The sequence below is a fragment of the Clytia hemisphaerica genome, unplaced genomic scaffold, assembly GCF_902728285.1.
Source record: "Clytia hemisphaerica strain Z4C2 unplaced genomic scaffold, Clytia hemisphaerica genome assembly, whole genome shotgun sequence".
Taxonomy (NCBI): domain Eukaryota; kingdom Metazoa; phylum Cnidaria; class Hydrozoa; order Leptothecata; family Clytiidae; genus Clytia; species Clytia hemisphaerica.
In genome coordinates, this window is record NW_027103947.1 from 248,665 (window position 1) to 265,041 (window position 16,377).

General features: G+C 33.2%; 2 protein-coding genes and 1 long non-coding RNA gene across 5 annotated transcripts in view; 1 reads left to right on the forward strand and 2 right to left on the reverse strand.

Annotated features, from left to right (window-relative positions):
* LOC136809967 (protein FRG1-like) overlaps positions 1-16,377 on the forward strand; it is a 230,614-nt gene that overhangs the window by 169,174 nt on the left and 45,063 nt on the right. The gene's annotated exons all lie outside the window — the stretch shown is intronic.
* On the reverse strand, positions 529-9,054 carry LOC136809965 (uncharacterized). The gene is made up of 4 exons (XR_010847042.1): positions 8,974-9,054; positions 7,324-7,460; positions 6,800-6,905; positions 529-580 (listed from the first exon to the last, which is right to left on the reverse strand). It is a non-coding gene; the product is annotated as an uncharacterized lncRNA (long non-coding RNA).
* Positions 9,396-12,165, reverse strand: LOC136809963 (single-strand DNA endonuclease ASTE1-like). The gene is made up of 3 exons (XM_067066527.1): positions 11,691-12,165; positions 10,312-11,489; positions 9,396-10,202 (listed from the first exon to the last, which is right to left on the reverse strand). The coding sequence occupies exons 1-3, from the start codon at positions 12,122-12,124 to the stop codon at positions 9,874-9,876; spliced, it is 1,941 nt and encodes a 646-aa protein (XP_066922628.1). The 5' UTR covers positions 12,125-12,165; the 3' UTR covers positions 9,396-9,873.

The following is a 16,377-nucleotide window of genomic DNA, read 5'->3' on the forward strand; positions in this document are numbered from 1 at the left end:
GTGGGCACGTAAGGCACGTCATTTAACAGACTCAGGTAAACCTTACAGATCACTTTTCTGAGAACAAAACAATCCATAACATATTATCTGAAAACTGCTGAAAATGAAAAATTGCCAATCATTCCTTTTTAAGAATGAAATCAATTATTTTTTGGTCTGCTACTTATCTAACTTTACTCAAATAAAAGAAAACTTACTCGTCACAAACAATAAATTTCACCTCTTCTTCTTTCATTACCTCAAAGAAAAGTATTTTTGTAAATTGTCCTGTGACACGGTACGGTCCATTCGCTTGGAAATTTCTCTCTGTAAATACATGCTTTTGTGCCTTCTTCTTTTCACGTTCAAGTATTTCTTCTCCTTTCATAGCAAGATTTTTTCCTCCGTCCATAATGAAGCAGAGATTGATATTTCTCTCCTTTATCTTCTTAAAGAAATCTTTGAAAATTTCGTAGTACTTATCACAATTCCCACAATCTTGACTGTCAATCTTCCCCAATAATTTATATAGAACATTCAAACCATCAGCAACAAACCAATCACCATCCTTAAATGTGACAAACTCAAATGCGTCATGCTCCTTTATAAATGAAGTTAGGTGTCCTATTCCCATTGTTTCAAGGCTATAAATTTTTAAATCAAGCTAAATTAAAAAAAAATGGTCGGAAGGTCGCCCAAATAGTTTAAAGAGCTTAAAAGTTTAAAAAGGTAAAAGACGAAATGTCAAGTTTGTTCAGGTTTGTTAGAAAAAATAAAATGAAAATTATTTTTCCAAAACAAATACAGTATATGGCCCCCAAAACCGAGACGGCCCCCAAAACGGAGGTTTTCATTAAAATAAAGATTCTGACTTGTAGATTTATCAGAATTAAACGATTTTTGTTTATTTTGAAAGAATGATGGTTATACTTAAAAATGAGCATGTTTTTGCTGGTTTGAGACAGATTCAAAATAACATATTTGCGTCTAAAGGAAATATTTTAACACCAAAATTAGATAAAAATTGCATATAACTCACTCTAGCTCCTTGGATATTGAAAATAAGTTATGAAAACGGGGTATAGGAAACTTTCTACACCTAATGCCGTTCAGAAAATGCAAATACATCTGTGAATTTAGAGGCTGGGTAAAAAAGATATAGCATCTTGAAGGTCAACCAGTATTTTGGGAGCCCTAGAATCAGCATTGACAAAACCGAAAATTCTAAATATGAGAAAAAAAAAAAAAAATCTGGAATTCTATTTTCCTATCACCTTGAATTAATAGTGTTATACAAAAAAATAACATTATATATAAAATTTTTCGCTGAATCAGCAAAAACGGCAAATTCTGTAATTTTTTTTTTGCAAATATAGGAGAAAATATCTTTAAAGCTTAATATTTTCGGTTTCAGTTAAGCTTTCTTTCTAAAATTTTCACAGCTTATTCCATACATGAATGGAACTATTTTCAAAAGAGGTTTGTTTTCAAAAACTTGATTAAGACGTTGTTAAATCGAAATTGTCATTTTGAAAATTTCTAAATTTTCAGTTTGGATTTTGCAATATCGAAAATCTTGAAATATTTCATAAAAATCATAAATTTTACATCCATCGGGTCGTAAATTTAAAGGAAAACACAAATATGTTCATAGTTTTTCCCCCTATTACCACTGGGCTTAATAATTTGATTTTAACTACACCTCTGTTTTGGGGGCCCCAAACCTGCATTTTGACAACCAGGGGTATACTGTTAAAAATTTTATCAAATAAATTTATGCCCAAAACCCTCTAAATGATATTTTAAAACTATGGTAAAAAATTTGTATTCATATCTCAAAGATATCTTGAGAAATCACTAAAATTTCAAACCTCCGTTTTGGAGGCCATTAGAAAAAAGCTACCTATCTTTAAGCGATTGAAAAATATTGTTGAAATAGAAAATTTTGAAAAAGAACTTCCAGGAAATAAAGTAGAGATGTTAAAGGTTTTCATGCAGCAAAAATTTTTGTAAAATCTCTTTTCCTCTAGATTTGAGAGAAATTTCAAATTTGATCGCCGTTTTGGGGGCCACATACTGTATATATTTCTGTTGATTTTGTTATTCCTAAAATCTTAAAAGTTTTCAAAAAATTGTAATTTTTTAAAACTAACATTAGCCAGGTGAAAATAGCTTAAATTAATTTTTTTCTCAAACAAAAAGTCAAAAAACAGAACCTTATACAGAAAAAACAAACTGGCAGCCACCAAAACCAGAGAATGAAAATTTGATTTTATTCTTCAATAAAATAAAAAAAGACATCTATATATATAAAAAGACACGAGAAACCCTATCTCTTACAAAGAATCTTACTCCCAAGGAAAAAAAATAGCTAATACGACTTTCACAAAATAAAATAATTGAAATAAAAAAAGCGGACAAAGGTGGCTCAATAGTATTGATGGATACCTCGGCATATAAAAAGCACAAGACCATCTGAACGATACGAAAATGTACGAAAACATAGAAAATAAAGATTTTTAAAACACAAATATAGAGGCCTTCCTGGAAATAATATATTACCATTACCATTAACTTTCAATCTTTTATTTCCTCCGGAAAATCCGAGGACCAAACTCTTTTACATACTCTCAAAACTGCATAAACCAAAGATCCCAGGAAGGCCCGTTGTCTCTTCCGTAAACTCGGTTAATGAACACATTTCTAAATTTTTAACTAAATGCCATACAACCACTAACACATAAACTAAACCAAAACCTAAACTAAACCTAAACTTGAACCATGTGTGTCGTCGTAACAATAGATATTGTCTTTCTTTGACCAATACGAGGTCGTTCCTCATGTTCTTTCAACCAATCAGAAATACTTAAACGTTTTTTTTTATAAGAACGTCAAAAATTTTCGAAGCCTTCGGATATTCTTAGTTTTTTGGATTTGAAGCCTAAAAGTGTTCTTAAAATGTTCTTATTTTCAGCATTTTTTGAGCATTTTGATGTAATTTCTTAAGAAAATGCATGTTTTTAAGTCTCCAAAGCCTTAGAATGTTCTTAGAATGTTCTTAAATTTTTGGGCCTCGAAGCCTTATGCTTTTATATAGTTTGTTCTTATAAAAAAAACGTGTAAAAGTACTTGACAATAAAAAAAACAATCGTCAGACATACTTGACTAAACTCGCATATCAACGATGCAAAAGACTTCTTGAGAACCATCGTAAATAAAAAAGTAAGAGACACAACCATTCAATATTAAATATATTCAAATGATTAGGAGAGACACTCTAAGTTGGAGAAAGAGAAAAAACTCGATAATCCAAATTTATCTGGTCGTCGGTCGATGTAAAATCACTTTACACAAATATCACACATGAGGAAGGTATCAAGGCATGTCTACATTATATAGATACTAGCCGGTACCCGGCGTCGCACGCCGGTTAAGCTGTAGCTGAACGAACTAAAAGTCCTTTGGATATTGAAGCTGGCTAAAAAAACGATCAAATGAATAAAAAGATATCTTCAAAGTTTGACTCTAACCCTCCCCCGGAGATCTTTTTCTCGCTTCGCTCGCATTAAAAACGCCGTCCAGTTTTTGACAATTTGAGAAAATGTCATGGTAAAGAGGAGTGAAATGTAGAAATGACAATTCTTTAGGAAAAAGCGGGAAAGCCACAAAGAATATAGACGATGTTATCGTCCGTTATTACAGTGATAGTAAGGGCGGGAAAAAATGGCGGTATGGCGTTATGGCGGTATACGGAAAAAATCGGCGGGAGAGTTTCGAAGAAACGGACGATAACTTAATTTAAAAGGATAAATAAGTCAACTCTAAAAATTCTAAATAGCCTTTGGTGGGCAAAGCTGGGCAGAAATAATCAATACAAAGGCTGAAGAAAGTCTAAACCAGACTTTATCCGATCTGTCAATGAAAACAAAGTTATCGAGAACTAAAAACAATACTTGCAAAAACGAAAGTGACACACAAAAAAACAAACAGACATACAGACTACGGCTATTAATATATAGATACAAACAAGTGACACCAATTTTTACACCAAATAACATAATATTAAAAACACTTTTTCACTTTGTACTTGAGAATAACTATTTCCCCCTAAACAAGGATTTGTATAAACAAAAACATGGATGTGCAATGGGACCACACTCCCATCTTTTCCTGTGAAAGCTAGAAACTGAAAAAATCCTTACTGCAAATTTCACGAAACACATTAACCTTTATAAAAGATCTTAGATGACATCTTCATACTTTGGACGAGTTACACATATTTATAGATCATATTTAATAATATGCACTCGACAATCAAATTTACATACACATATTCAAAGGAAAAAATCGATTTTCATAGTAATCAAATTATAATATAATAAAATAATCAAATTCTTAGAAAATTGAGAAATCACAGTACACCTATTCAAACACGACTATCTATATTGATAAATTTTCAAATACTTTTAAAAGTAAACTATTCAAAAAAAAAATTTGTAAAAACTCGATTTTACCTTAAGAGCGCGAACACACCAAAATATAAGTTTAGCTAATGCTAAAAAGGAATCACCTAGTCTAGCAAGCTAGACGACTAATTCAGACATATTAGAAATAAAGCAAAAAAGTAAATTTTAGTCGTCTAGAAACCTTTGTGCACTAACTCCAAACAAAAAAAAAGGTGTCAATATCGCAATTAAAATTTTTTCCCGCTCAAAAAAAGTTCTTGAAAATAAAATGTGTGTGGATTTGTGTGTTAAAAATGTTTCATTTGAGTTGATTTTATTTTGAGAGTTTGTTGTTGCTTGATAAATTGTTTTTTCGCTACGCAAGTTTCTGCGTAGCTAGGCCCGGTATCTATAAGGCTGGAACACCGGATTCTTCCAGTCGTTTATACAAACTAAATCCCGTATCATTATTTGTGTTTATTATTAGTATTACATGCATTATAAACGACTCCAGTCTAGGAATCACCATTTTTGCTTATTTTAAGCGGCGCGTCGGAAAACTTCAATCAGCATTTCTAATAAGTCTAAAAATTTGTGTGGATAAAAATTCATTAATTTGAAATAAAATCTTTCCATTTAATACACCTATTTCCTATTAGCGGATTCATGTAAAAAAGTCACGAAAAACGTCGAGAAAGTCTCTGATTGGCTGAAATATTGCACATACAAGCATATTCTTTCAAAATGTCCAGAGTATGAGGTAATCTTTGCACGCCTCCGCCAATCAAAAGTTTGTTTACTCGACGTTTTTTCGTGACTTTTGCATGAATCTGCTAATAGGAAATAGGTGTATTGTTTTTCTCTTGTGTGTGAATGTCATGGCGAGTGCAAAAAAAATATGTACACATCTTTTCAAATTTTTCAAAATTTGAAAAGTAAACACAAATCGCCATTTTCAATAGACCTTTATTTAAACATAAAGGAATTCTTCTTAAACTACGATAAGACTTGCTATCGAGCTAGTCTTATTTTTCGCTTATTAAAACATGTGATTCCTCGAATTTAGGATTTTTTCTTCCATTTTTTCGAGTTGTCACATTAAAAAATAGATAAAAATATTTGTTGTTATGACGACAGCTATATAAGCGGAGGTAAATCATTTGGTGTGACCGTGCTCTAAGGGAACTTTTTTTGGCGGGAACTTATTCTGGCGAATAGTGATTTTTTTAATTTTGGCGGGAACTAATTTTGGCGAATTACAGCGTAAATTTGTTCTATTTTACCATATTTTGAGCAATTTTGATGAATTTCAGGGGTTATTTAGGCAAGGAAACAAAAAATTTAATTTTGGCGGGAACTTATTTTGGCGAATTTCGTCTAAATTCGCCAAAATAAGTTCCCTTAAGGTACATTATACTTCTTATCATCCCCGCATACAAAGGAAAACATCATTCGTACCCAGGCACTAAGATACAGATATCTAACCACGGATAAAATACATCTCAATTAAGAATTAGAACAACTAAAAATCAACCTATCCCAACACCTAACAAAAAAGAACATAAGCTACCAAAGTTAGATTAACAATAGAAAATTACGGAGAACAAAATGGACGAAAAATTACCAAAACCAACGGTCCACATGAAGAAAATGATATCTTCATTCACCACACGAGAAGACCGTAAATCCAAAAATATCATCAAATTCAAACCTAAACAACGCTTTAATTGCCGGTGAGAACGCCAGCCTCTTTTACGCCGGCCCTTATTACGCCACAGCCTGATTTTGAGACTACGCCAATTAGGGCCGTAAATAATGCCAAAGATTTGTTAGACTGGCTATTTATGTTTCAATTTACATTAAAATATCATTTTCAGTAGTAAACTGTTGAAAATTCCATTGAAAATCATTGATTTTTGCGAAGTTTTAGATATGGAGTAAAACAATGGATAATTTTTTATCTTTGAATCATATACCCAAAATCCTTTAAATAGAGAAAAATGGTCAAAGATTAAGTAAAATTTTCAAAATGTTGTTTGTTCTAGCTGTAATATAAAGTCAAGTGCATGGTTCATGGTTCAACTACCGAGTTGGAAAAACTACTGAGTTTGAAACTATGTATTAAAGGCAATCTACCAATCCGTTTTAAAAGAATTTTTATGCATGATCAAGACATTGAATAAACTTTAGGGAGTACGCTGCCAAGGGGACTAGCGATCTGCTAACCCCCTTTCTCTTAAAATCATTAATTATTTCAACAGTAATGCTTCACCCCATACAAAAATTGAAACATTGAAAATTAGTATAGCACGCAACACAAAAATTAGCTTGAAGTGAGTGAAGTCAAGTGACAATGAAAACTGAAGTAAAGTTACCTTGTTAGTCGTTCCTGCTAATCAGTTAGTGATGGTTAATGTCTGTCACAGGTCAGAAGATGTCAAACAATATCTCTCCAATAATATCTTCTTGTGTCAACACATCCTGGAATCGAAAGAAGCTCTCCTAAGTCACGCCTTCTTTATATGAAAGTTTTGTGAGATGCAGTGTTCAATTTCTTTAATTCTTCGGTATAATTTGAGTCCTCATCTTTTTTCAAATACAAAGATAAAGCACATTCATTTTGGAATGGACCAAAATAATTTGTAAAGGAGGACACGACTTATTGATGGTGTTGAATCGGGAAAACTTTAATTTTTATAAGACTAAAGTCTACTTTTGGCTAAACTTAGTCTTCTTAATGACCTTTAAGTCAAGTTATGTAATCCTAATCGCTTCGTCATCAAATCTATCAGAAATCCTTGTGTGACCCAAGCGCTGGTAGAAAACCGACTTGGTCTTTACAGACCTAGATCGAAGGATGATGATGATGAATATGATGATGATTAGAAAACCTGCTCACCTGATAATAATCATCTCCTTTCTTTATGAAGAAATCTTTGAAACGTTTGTTCGGCCGCTTGGCTTTTCCTAAGCATTGTACCAGACCGTAAAGCATCATGGGTAAAATTGAAGTCAGCGCCAACAGCAAAATTTATACTAAAAATGTTCAATGGTAAAGAGCATGTTTAAAAATTAAGGCGACCTACCGGGTGCGCCACAAAAAAGCTTCTCTCTTTAAAATTAATTTTCTCAAAATCTAAAAATTTTTAAACAACCATTCTTATTTCATTGGAAAGAAGAAAGATAAACTTAAATTTTGATAGGCCATTTATTAAATTCGATTCATTAGATCAAAAAGTATGCTCAATTATATCAAAAAGTTAATTTCTGAAAGCGCCCAAAACCGTTAAAAATCGACCTATCAAATTAAACAGAAGCATAATTACATGATGCATCAGTATTTTCGTTTCAGTCATTAAACATGATAATTAGCTGTCTAAATTACCTTTTGTCATATAAAGGAAGGTTGAATTTTAAGAGAATTCGTCGAAAAAGGCCAAAAAATTTAGCAAAGATTCATAAAATACATCAAATATGGTTACATCGACTTTATCCGGTCTAGAACCAAAGGTCTCTGGAAAATTTCGGTGAAAGTGATTATGATTAAGATTTTAAACCCTTTCGACCCTTCAGTTTCCAAATTTACGTGTTTAATTGCTGAAAAGTGCTCTTAATTATTTAAAAGCTATTGTGATTGCCAATCTTATTTTAAAATAAAAATTTGATAAGTTGATTTTCAACGTTTTCGAGCACTTTCTAAAAATAACTATTTCATTCAATTGAGCATAAAATAATGTCGATCTAACGAATCGAATTTAATAAAAGGTCCATCAAAATTTAAGTTTATCATTCTTCTTTCTAATGAAATAGGAATGGTTTGCTTAAAACTTTTAGATTTCGAGAAAATAAGTTTTAAAGAAAAAAACTTTTTTGCGGCGCACCCAGTATTTGCCTATGATGAAACAAGCACCTAGACACTAGTCTAGCATGCTAAACAACTAAATCCAAAAGATCCAGATTTAAGAGTAAGCTGGATTCACAAGAGGGATATAAATAACAAGTTGAAAATGCTTTTTTCAGCTAAAACAAAATTGTTCATAGGTGGAATAATTTTGGCCCAAAGACGTAAATACCAAACGAAATCCCCTGGTAGTGGATACTTTAAAAATCGGTTGCATTTGATCAAACTTACGAGGGTTAAGTATGACGACATACAATAAAAATAACATCACAGAAATCGTGCAGAATGGTCTTTCCCATCTGAAAATGAAAAAAACTCATCAAATTGAAAATAGGATATTTTTTGTAACAACAATTTCATAAGAACAATAAGGCTCAAAATCGCTAAAAAATAAGAGCCTGAAATTACTAAACTTACGAGGGTTAAGTATGACGACATACAATAAAAATAACATCAGAGAAATCGTGCAGAATGGTCTTTCCCATCTGCAAATTAAAATAACTTAAAAAATTAAAAACACTTACAGTTTGAGATCTAAAACATAAAACCGCTACAAATATCCCGAACAGATAAAGTAATTAATCTTTAGGAAAAAGAATTATTCGATCGAAATCTGTCAAGAACTTGTGGGAGAAAATAAAAACCAACCTTAATAATATAAGATGGATCTAGCGTTGAATATTCTGATAAAAGGTGACACTTGATTTTTCCACAATTTGACAGATAAGACCAATTTACCGATGTCGTATTTGACAATGTCTTCATTTTCAGCATTCCCATCGTTGATCAAAACTGACTTTATTTGTTTTTTTTTTATTTATCTAAATATGTAAATAAAAGAAATTTAAGTATTCAAGTTTACGATTTACTAGGGTGCAGCAGCAACAACTGGCGACGATCATGTATGATTCACATAATAACTTTGTGAGTTGAACATTTAGTTAACAGACATAGGCCAAGCATGGTTGAAATATAACAAAATTCATATAGATAAAAAATTGATCAACAAGGTATTTATAGCATATATTGCTTGAACCAGGAATTCAGAAATGAAACCAATTATTATTTCTGTAGGATTTGACAATGTGTCAAAATGTTTAGGTTTCGCTTTATATGCTATGTAAAAAAACTAAATGCATTTCTTGAATAAATATAAGAAACTACTTACATATAAAAGTAAATTGTAAATAAATAGAAAGAATTGAATGCAATGCAGTTAAAAAACTACATTATATGTCACGATCAACAAAATGTAAAAAACATCAAAAATGAATCGACTCTAGCGTATAAAAATAGTTTGTGTATCTGTGTGTATGCTAAGAATATCATGTAAATGTGATGGTCAAGCCGACTTGACTATTGTACTCAAAAAAATATAACTAAAAGAATCAAAACAATTGGTTGGCCAACAGATAAATTATTTGAGCACAAAATTTTGGAACCTGTCAGCCTGAATGAGAACAAAAAAAGCTTGTGTAAAGGCTAACTGAAAGACAAAGTATGTTACCATTCTCTATATAAAAAATAAACAAAGTCCCTAACTAACTTTCACTCATCATCTGAAAGGGACAAGAGTTGAAATCTGTTAGATGGCTTCTTATTGCTGGCTTGTGCAGAAGGTTTCTTGTTAGTGGATGGGAAAGTTGACTTCTTTCTACCGGATTGAGAAGCAGGTTTCCTTGGCAAGACATCGTTTGATAACTGGCTGTTCTTCAATCCTTGATGATGTCTATGGTGATGATGATGGTGTTGGTTATTCTTCTTGGAAGATGACCTAGGTTGCACTTTATCCATCATATTTGGTAAAATGAAATTTTGATATGTCTCCAAGTCAGTAAGATCTTCTTTTGCATAGTCAGCTTTAAAGTCTTTGTTGCCTAGTATGAAAGGTGAAAATAAACGATTCGATTGAATGAATAAGACTGGACATGAACTAAAGAATGACAAAACATGGATGAAGTATTGTATTTTATCTGAAAAACTCACCTCGTTGGCAAAGACTTTGGAACACACTACCACTCATCAACTGTGAGGCCTTCGGGGTAACGAAAGGTTCACCAAGCAGGGTATTGATCAAGTTGATGTAATAAAACACTGTATGAAAAGAACTGTAAACATGTAACATAGCTTGATCAAGGTGTGGTACATCAAAACATCTGTTACCATTTCTCAATATCAAGTGCATCTCAAGGAATGCATTGGTTTGATCTTCAGAAGTTGAGTGAACCTGTGTGAAATACTGTAATGTGATGATAAACAATGAAGATTGATGAGCTGGTGAAATGATGGCTCCGCGTCCTTCCAATGGGATATCTAGAAGGTCTAAAAAAAAGGATTGTCTCTCTTCTTCAGATCTGCTCCACAACTCGTCGAGAGAAGGCAAATCATTTGAAGGTCGAACCATCTTTGGACGATATTGCTGACCACTTCTTGTATATTCAACAACAATTTCATCCTGCTTGAGCAACATTCCATAAAGGTATCTCCTCAATACACTTGAACAAACCGACGTACAACGTTTAGCAATAAGCTCACACTGCACATTAACAAAGTGAGTTTTGTAGTTCAACAAGTCTAATACACATGCGTCGATTAGACCAGCTCGAACTAACTGATCAATAAAATTTTTCAGTTTGTTTTTGCTATCGAAAAAATTCCGAGCAGCTGTTTCTTTTTGTTGCGTTTCGAAATAGCCAATGTATTCTTGAGAAAGACCATCAAACTGATGAACGTTGTACTCTTCTAGTTCTTTAGAGAGCTGGGATTGCATTTCCTCATTGCCACAACATAGAGTTTGAAGAAGTCGATCAACAGATACTGCACCCTTGAGATATTTCATAATATGTTCTATTTTGACATCAATTTTATCTCTTGGTTGGATACCCATCAGAGACAGCAATTGTAATCTGTAGCAATCCACACTGTAATCATTACCCAACACCAAAGCTATTATTGGTAAAAGATCAGGAGAGATTCCAAGGTATTGTGAAAGATTTTGTTGCTTGTAGATCGTGCAGTAAGGCTGGCTTTGTTTGATGGAATCGCATAGTGAGGTGATGGTAATAAGACCTTTCTTGAGGTCCAAAAGAAAGAAGTCACTATCATTGGTCACCACATATCCATCCAATTGGTTTGCCAAAGATGCCACCAACAAATCTGCTTCCCTAAACATAAAAAAACAAATATTATCACTATCACGTTATCATATTTATCTTTTTTATAAACGTTAAATGAGTGCCAAAGAGTATTGAGGGGTATAGAATTTTATTAGATGTTTCAGATAGCAAAGTTTAAAACCGAAAGATGGTTACAAAGTAATTACAAAAACCTAGGCAAAGAAGTTAAAAACATTGAAAAATTCTCACTGGTCACAGACAATATACTTGACATTTTCATGAATTTCCATTACTTCACGAAACAAGGACATAGAGAGAAGTGGAATTGGCAAATCACCAATCTGTCGGTATCCAAGACCTAAACGATTGAATTCTGTTACTTTCTCAATCATTTGAACCTTTCGCTTTTCAATAGTTGCTTTCTTCAAATCAATATTGTTTCCTCCATCCAACACAACATATACTTGAATGTCCATTTTGCTCAGTTTAGAAAAGAAAATATTGAGATGTTCTCGAAGCAAATCATAATCACCACCAAATTCACGTCGCCTTGCAGTTTTCATCAATGCGTAGAAGAGAGCAAATCCATCAATCACCAAACAAGAACTATTCAGCTTGATTCTTTCTTTAAACATTGTTTGCTGTAGGTTGTTTATGTAAGATGTTAATCCAGATATCCCCATTTTTATGTTTATTTCTCCTGAATAAAAAGAAAAATGCTAATTTTTAAGACTTATCATAAGTATCTTAGACTAGCCGTTCTGGCGTCGTTTGAGAGGACAATTTTTTTCTCACTTTGCTTGCTTTAATTTTATCGTCAAACTCTAGATAATTTGAAAAACTTTGGTGCTAAGATTGAAATTAAAAACATGAGATTCTTAGGGCAATGGCAACAATACCATGTGAATAAAATAGAACAGTGTAAATCTTTTTATCAAATTCAAAAAATAACAAAGACAATTTTAAGTTTAAAAAATTTCTATGTTTTGTTTCAGATATGTTTTTTCCTCAATTTCTATAAAAAGATTTTGTTTCGTTTTGAAAATAATTCAAATGTCATTAGTTATCAAGTAACGTTGTCAATTACAATCGAAAAGAGAAAAGAAAAGAGAAAACAAAGACCAGGCAAGTCAGGGCAAAAATTAAAATGGCTCAATGTAGATGGGTGTTTAATTTCAAAACAAAGGCCGAACGAAGTCTAAACCAGGCCTTAGGTGAGACCAATTTAATTTGTTGTTCTACGGGCAGATCGTTAGCAAAATATGGGTCGGTCGGTTGGTAAAATAAAAATAAATTTTTCATTTATCAGGGTTGTTACAGTACCGAAAATGTTTTCCAAAAATTATCTGGTTCAAAAATTCACTTTTTTTATTTTCGATGAAGATACATAGCAACGGGGCTGGGTAAAAATATCTGAACATAGAATAAAAAAATCCTCCTTTCTATGTTTAGTTTGTTCTACCTTGGATTATAGCTGAAAATATCTTCAAATAACCTTTGTCCGCTATCAGCCCACGCAGTAATCTTTGCCTATTTCAATTCTTAGATAATGAAAAAGAGCTTAGCTAAGCCGTGCTCGCTGGGCGATAAATTTATTTTTACTTATAATCTATCTTGTATATTTCAGTGGTATTTATCCAATGAAAAGGATGTTGGCAAAATATGCACGGCATTGATTATGACATTATTAAATGTGTCAATGTCAATTCAACGCCCGTTAAAGAAAATAATTTGTAAATAGTTCTTTTTATTGTAAAATTTAGAAATACAAACAAAAAAGAATCAAATTTAATATTTGTTTCCTATCTACCTTAAGGGAACTTATTTTGGCGGGAACTAATTTTGGCGAATTTGGCGAATTTAGGCAAAATTCGCCAAAATTAGTTCCTCCCAAAATTAAATATTTTGCTCACTCGCCAAAATAAGTTCCTGCCAAAATTAAATTTTTTGTTCCCTTGCCTAAATAACCCCTGAAATTCATCAAAATTGCTCAAAATAAGGCAAATTAGAACAGATTTACGCTGTCATTCGCCAAAATTAGTTCCCGCCAAAATTAAAAAAATTCACTATTCGCCAAAATAAGTTCCCGCAAAATTAAAATATTTTAAGATTTTCGGCGCTCGCCAAAATTGGTTCCCGCCAAAATAAGTTCCCTTTTAAAAGGTAGATTATATTAGCGTTAGAATACAGTAAATTTCATGAAAAACATTCCGCGATGGCGCTTTGCCCAGTACGCCCAATTGCGCCCACGGGAAAGTTCCAATTTTTAATCATCGGGAAATTGGGGAAACCGGTTTCACTACGTAGATAAAAAATTTACGGAATGAAACCTGAAAAAAGGTTTTCAACCAGATTTATTCAGATAAAGCTATAAGAGGTTCATTACTTGTGGATTTTAAAACCTACATAACCAAAAACGAAAGCTGTTGGGAAGGAAAGAGTAAACGCAAGACAGAAGGTTTGGTTGTGTTGATCAGGTATGTTATTCTATCCGAACTAATGTTATAAAAGACAAAGAAGGCCCTGACTGGACAAAGTGACATACAGACTACAACTATTAATATATACTGTCAACTGATCTAACTTGGGACTATCTGATAAAACATGGGACGGCAATTCAGCCACCATTTCACCGAACCTACAAAGTCATTTGATTTGAGTTAATGAACGGCGTATTAAAAAATACACAATTTCTCTTTTGCACCGAGTAGGCTTTTAAATTCGAAATATGAAAAAAACCGTAGTGGAACACACGTGAGTGTCTGTGCACTCTAAGGGGAGCTGTCCATATTCATTTGACAACGCAAAACGCCAAATTGACAGAGGATAACGTCAATTTGACGTTTTGCGTTGTCAAATGAATGTGGACGGGTCCCCTAAGAGGAACATAACAAAGAAGTATGATTGATAAACTTGGTGGAGTTATCAAAACAAATTTGTTGTCAAAGAGATTTAACAGTAAGTGAAAATACAGGCCAGATATAAACCAGTCTCATGTTTCGACCAATCGTCCCAAGATATGGAGCAGTTGACGGTAAAAGGTCAGAATCACTGATGGCGATAGACAACCAGACGATGTCAATCGAACGGAATCGAACGAAAATTCCAATCGAATCAATCGAACGCAATCGAATGCAATCGAATGATTGCGATTCGATTGCCGAACGCAATCGAATATCAATCGAACGTAAAATTCTGGTTAAAATTCGATTGATTCGATTGATATTCGATTACGTTCGATTGATATTCGATTACGTTCGATTGATGTTCGATTGATGTTCGATTACGTTCGACTGCATTCGACGGGTGGTCGATTAAATTAGATTCCAATTTACCTCAATTCCTTTCAATTTCGAGCGCCTCTTATTAGGGAGGTTAAGTATCGCGATAGATAAATCAACGCAACGAACGGGCTTTGACACACAACCTGCAGTAAACATGTGGGCCTGCATGATCTGCATTTTCTAGAATCCAGGCTAAAATGATTCATATCATCTCGTTTAACTCTTCAAATGTTGAACGAGAATCAATGTTAAAATCAACAGAATCGATTAGTCGAACCAGTCGAATGCATAAGCCAACCGAACGTAGTTGAATCAATCGAATCAATCGAATACATTAGTCAATCGAACGCAATCGAATCAATCGAATCCAGGCACTAATCGAACGCAATCGAATCAATCGAGAAAATCGCGGTAATATTCGATTGGCATTCGATTGCGTTCGGCAATCGAATTTCAATCATTCGATTGCGTTCGATTGCGTTCAATTGATTCGGCGTTCGATTCGTTCGATTGACATCGTCTGGAGACAAAAGATCTTTTTCTCCTCTCTGGTCAAAATCAAAAGGGTTCAAATATTCTAAAGGAATAATTGTGTGAATTTTTAAAACATCCTCTTTCTTCTTCTTTATTAAACTTTTAAAAATCGTTTATCCTTTACAATATTCTCCTTGGAAACATCTTTTCAATGAAGTTCTTTTATAACAAAGAGTGCTGAGTGCTGAGCGAGAAAATGTCAAAAAACTAAAGTATGTGGACCATACTTTTAAGGTAGACTTTAGCTAAACCATAAAAAATCTTTAAGGGTACGGTTTAATTGGTTTTTATTATTTTTGTTTACCCCCTGTCAGAAGACGACGTGCATTTTTTAACTTTTTCTAGCCTCAGAAATAATTTTTCTTTTCCAGTGGTGGTCGGAAATTCCGATAAAAATCCATGTACTTTTGCAAAAAATGCATCGGAAATTCCACTCTTTTTTGCCTTCTTTAATTAAATTGCTTTGGAAATTCATACATTTTCTTCTCTCGCCTTGGAAATTTCAAATTTTGGTGAAAACTTTTGCCCTTGGTAATCCTGTGTCGTCCACCCCCCTGTTCCAGTTACAGACAAATTCTGAAATGACCCAATCTTTTGATGAAAATAAACTCAAAATACTTGAGCAGCCAATCCCCCAGAAACACAAACACTGAACACACCATCTCATCACACTGTCACAACCCAGCAAGTACAACTGGTGACACCCAAACACACAGCTTGTCTACCATTATTGTAATTCAAAAAGTGCGCATTGAATTCGCTGTTTGATTGGCCTTCCCCTGACGGATGGTCCTGGCGTTCTTAAATTTAGGAAGAAAGGGCGGGGGCGGGACGTCTAGAATGGACAGCCAATCAGATTTGAGCTTTAATTCTTCACCACCGCTCGGGAGTTTTACGTCAAAAAAAGAGACCCTTGGAAATTCAATTTTTAAAGTTCCTTATTAACAAAAACTAATTGTACCATCTGATTCAGTATGTATCAAATTTCCACTCTTCGAAGGCAAAGACGATCAACAACAGAACAAAGAATAAATTTATTTAAAATCGAAGTCAAACTTTCATCCCCATATAATAAAGGGAGACAGAAAAAAGGAAGTGTTTTCAACAGAGTTAGTTCG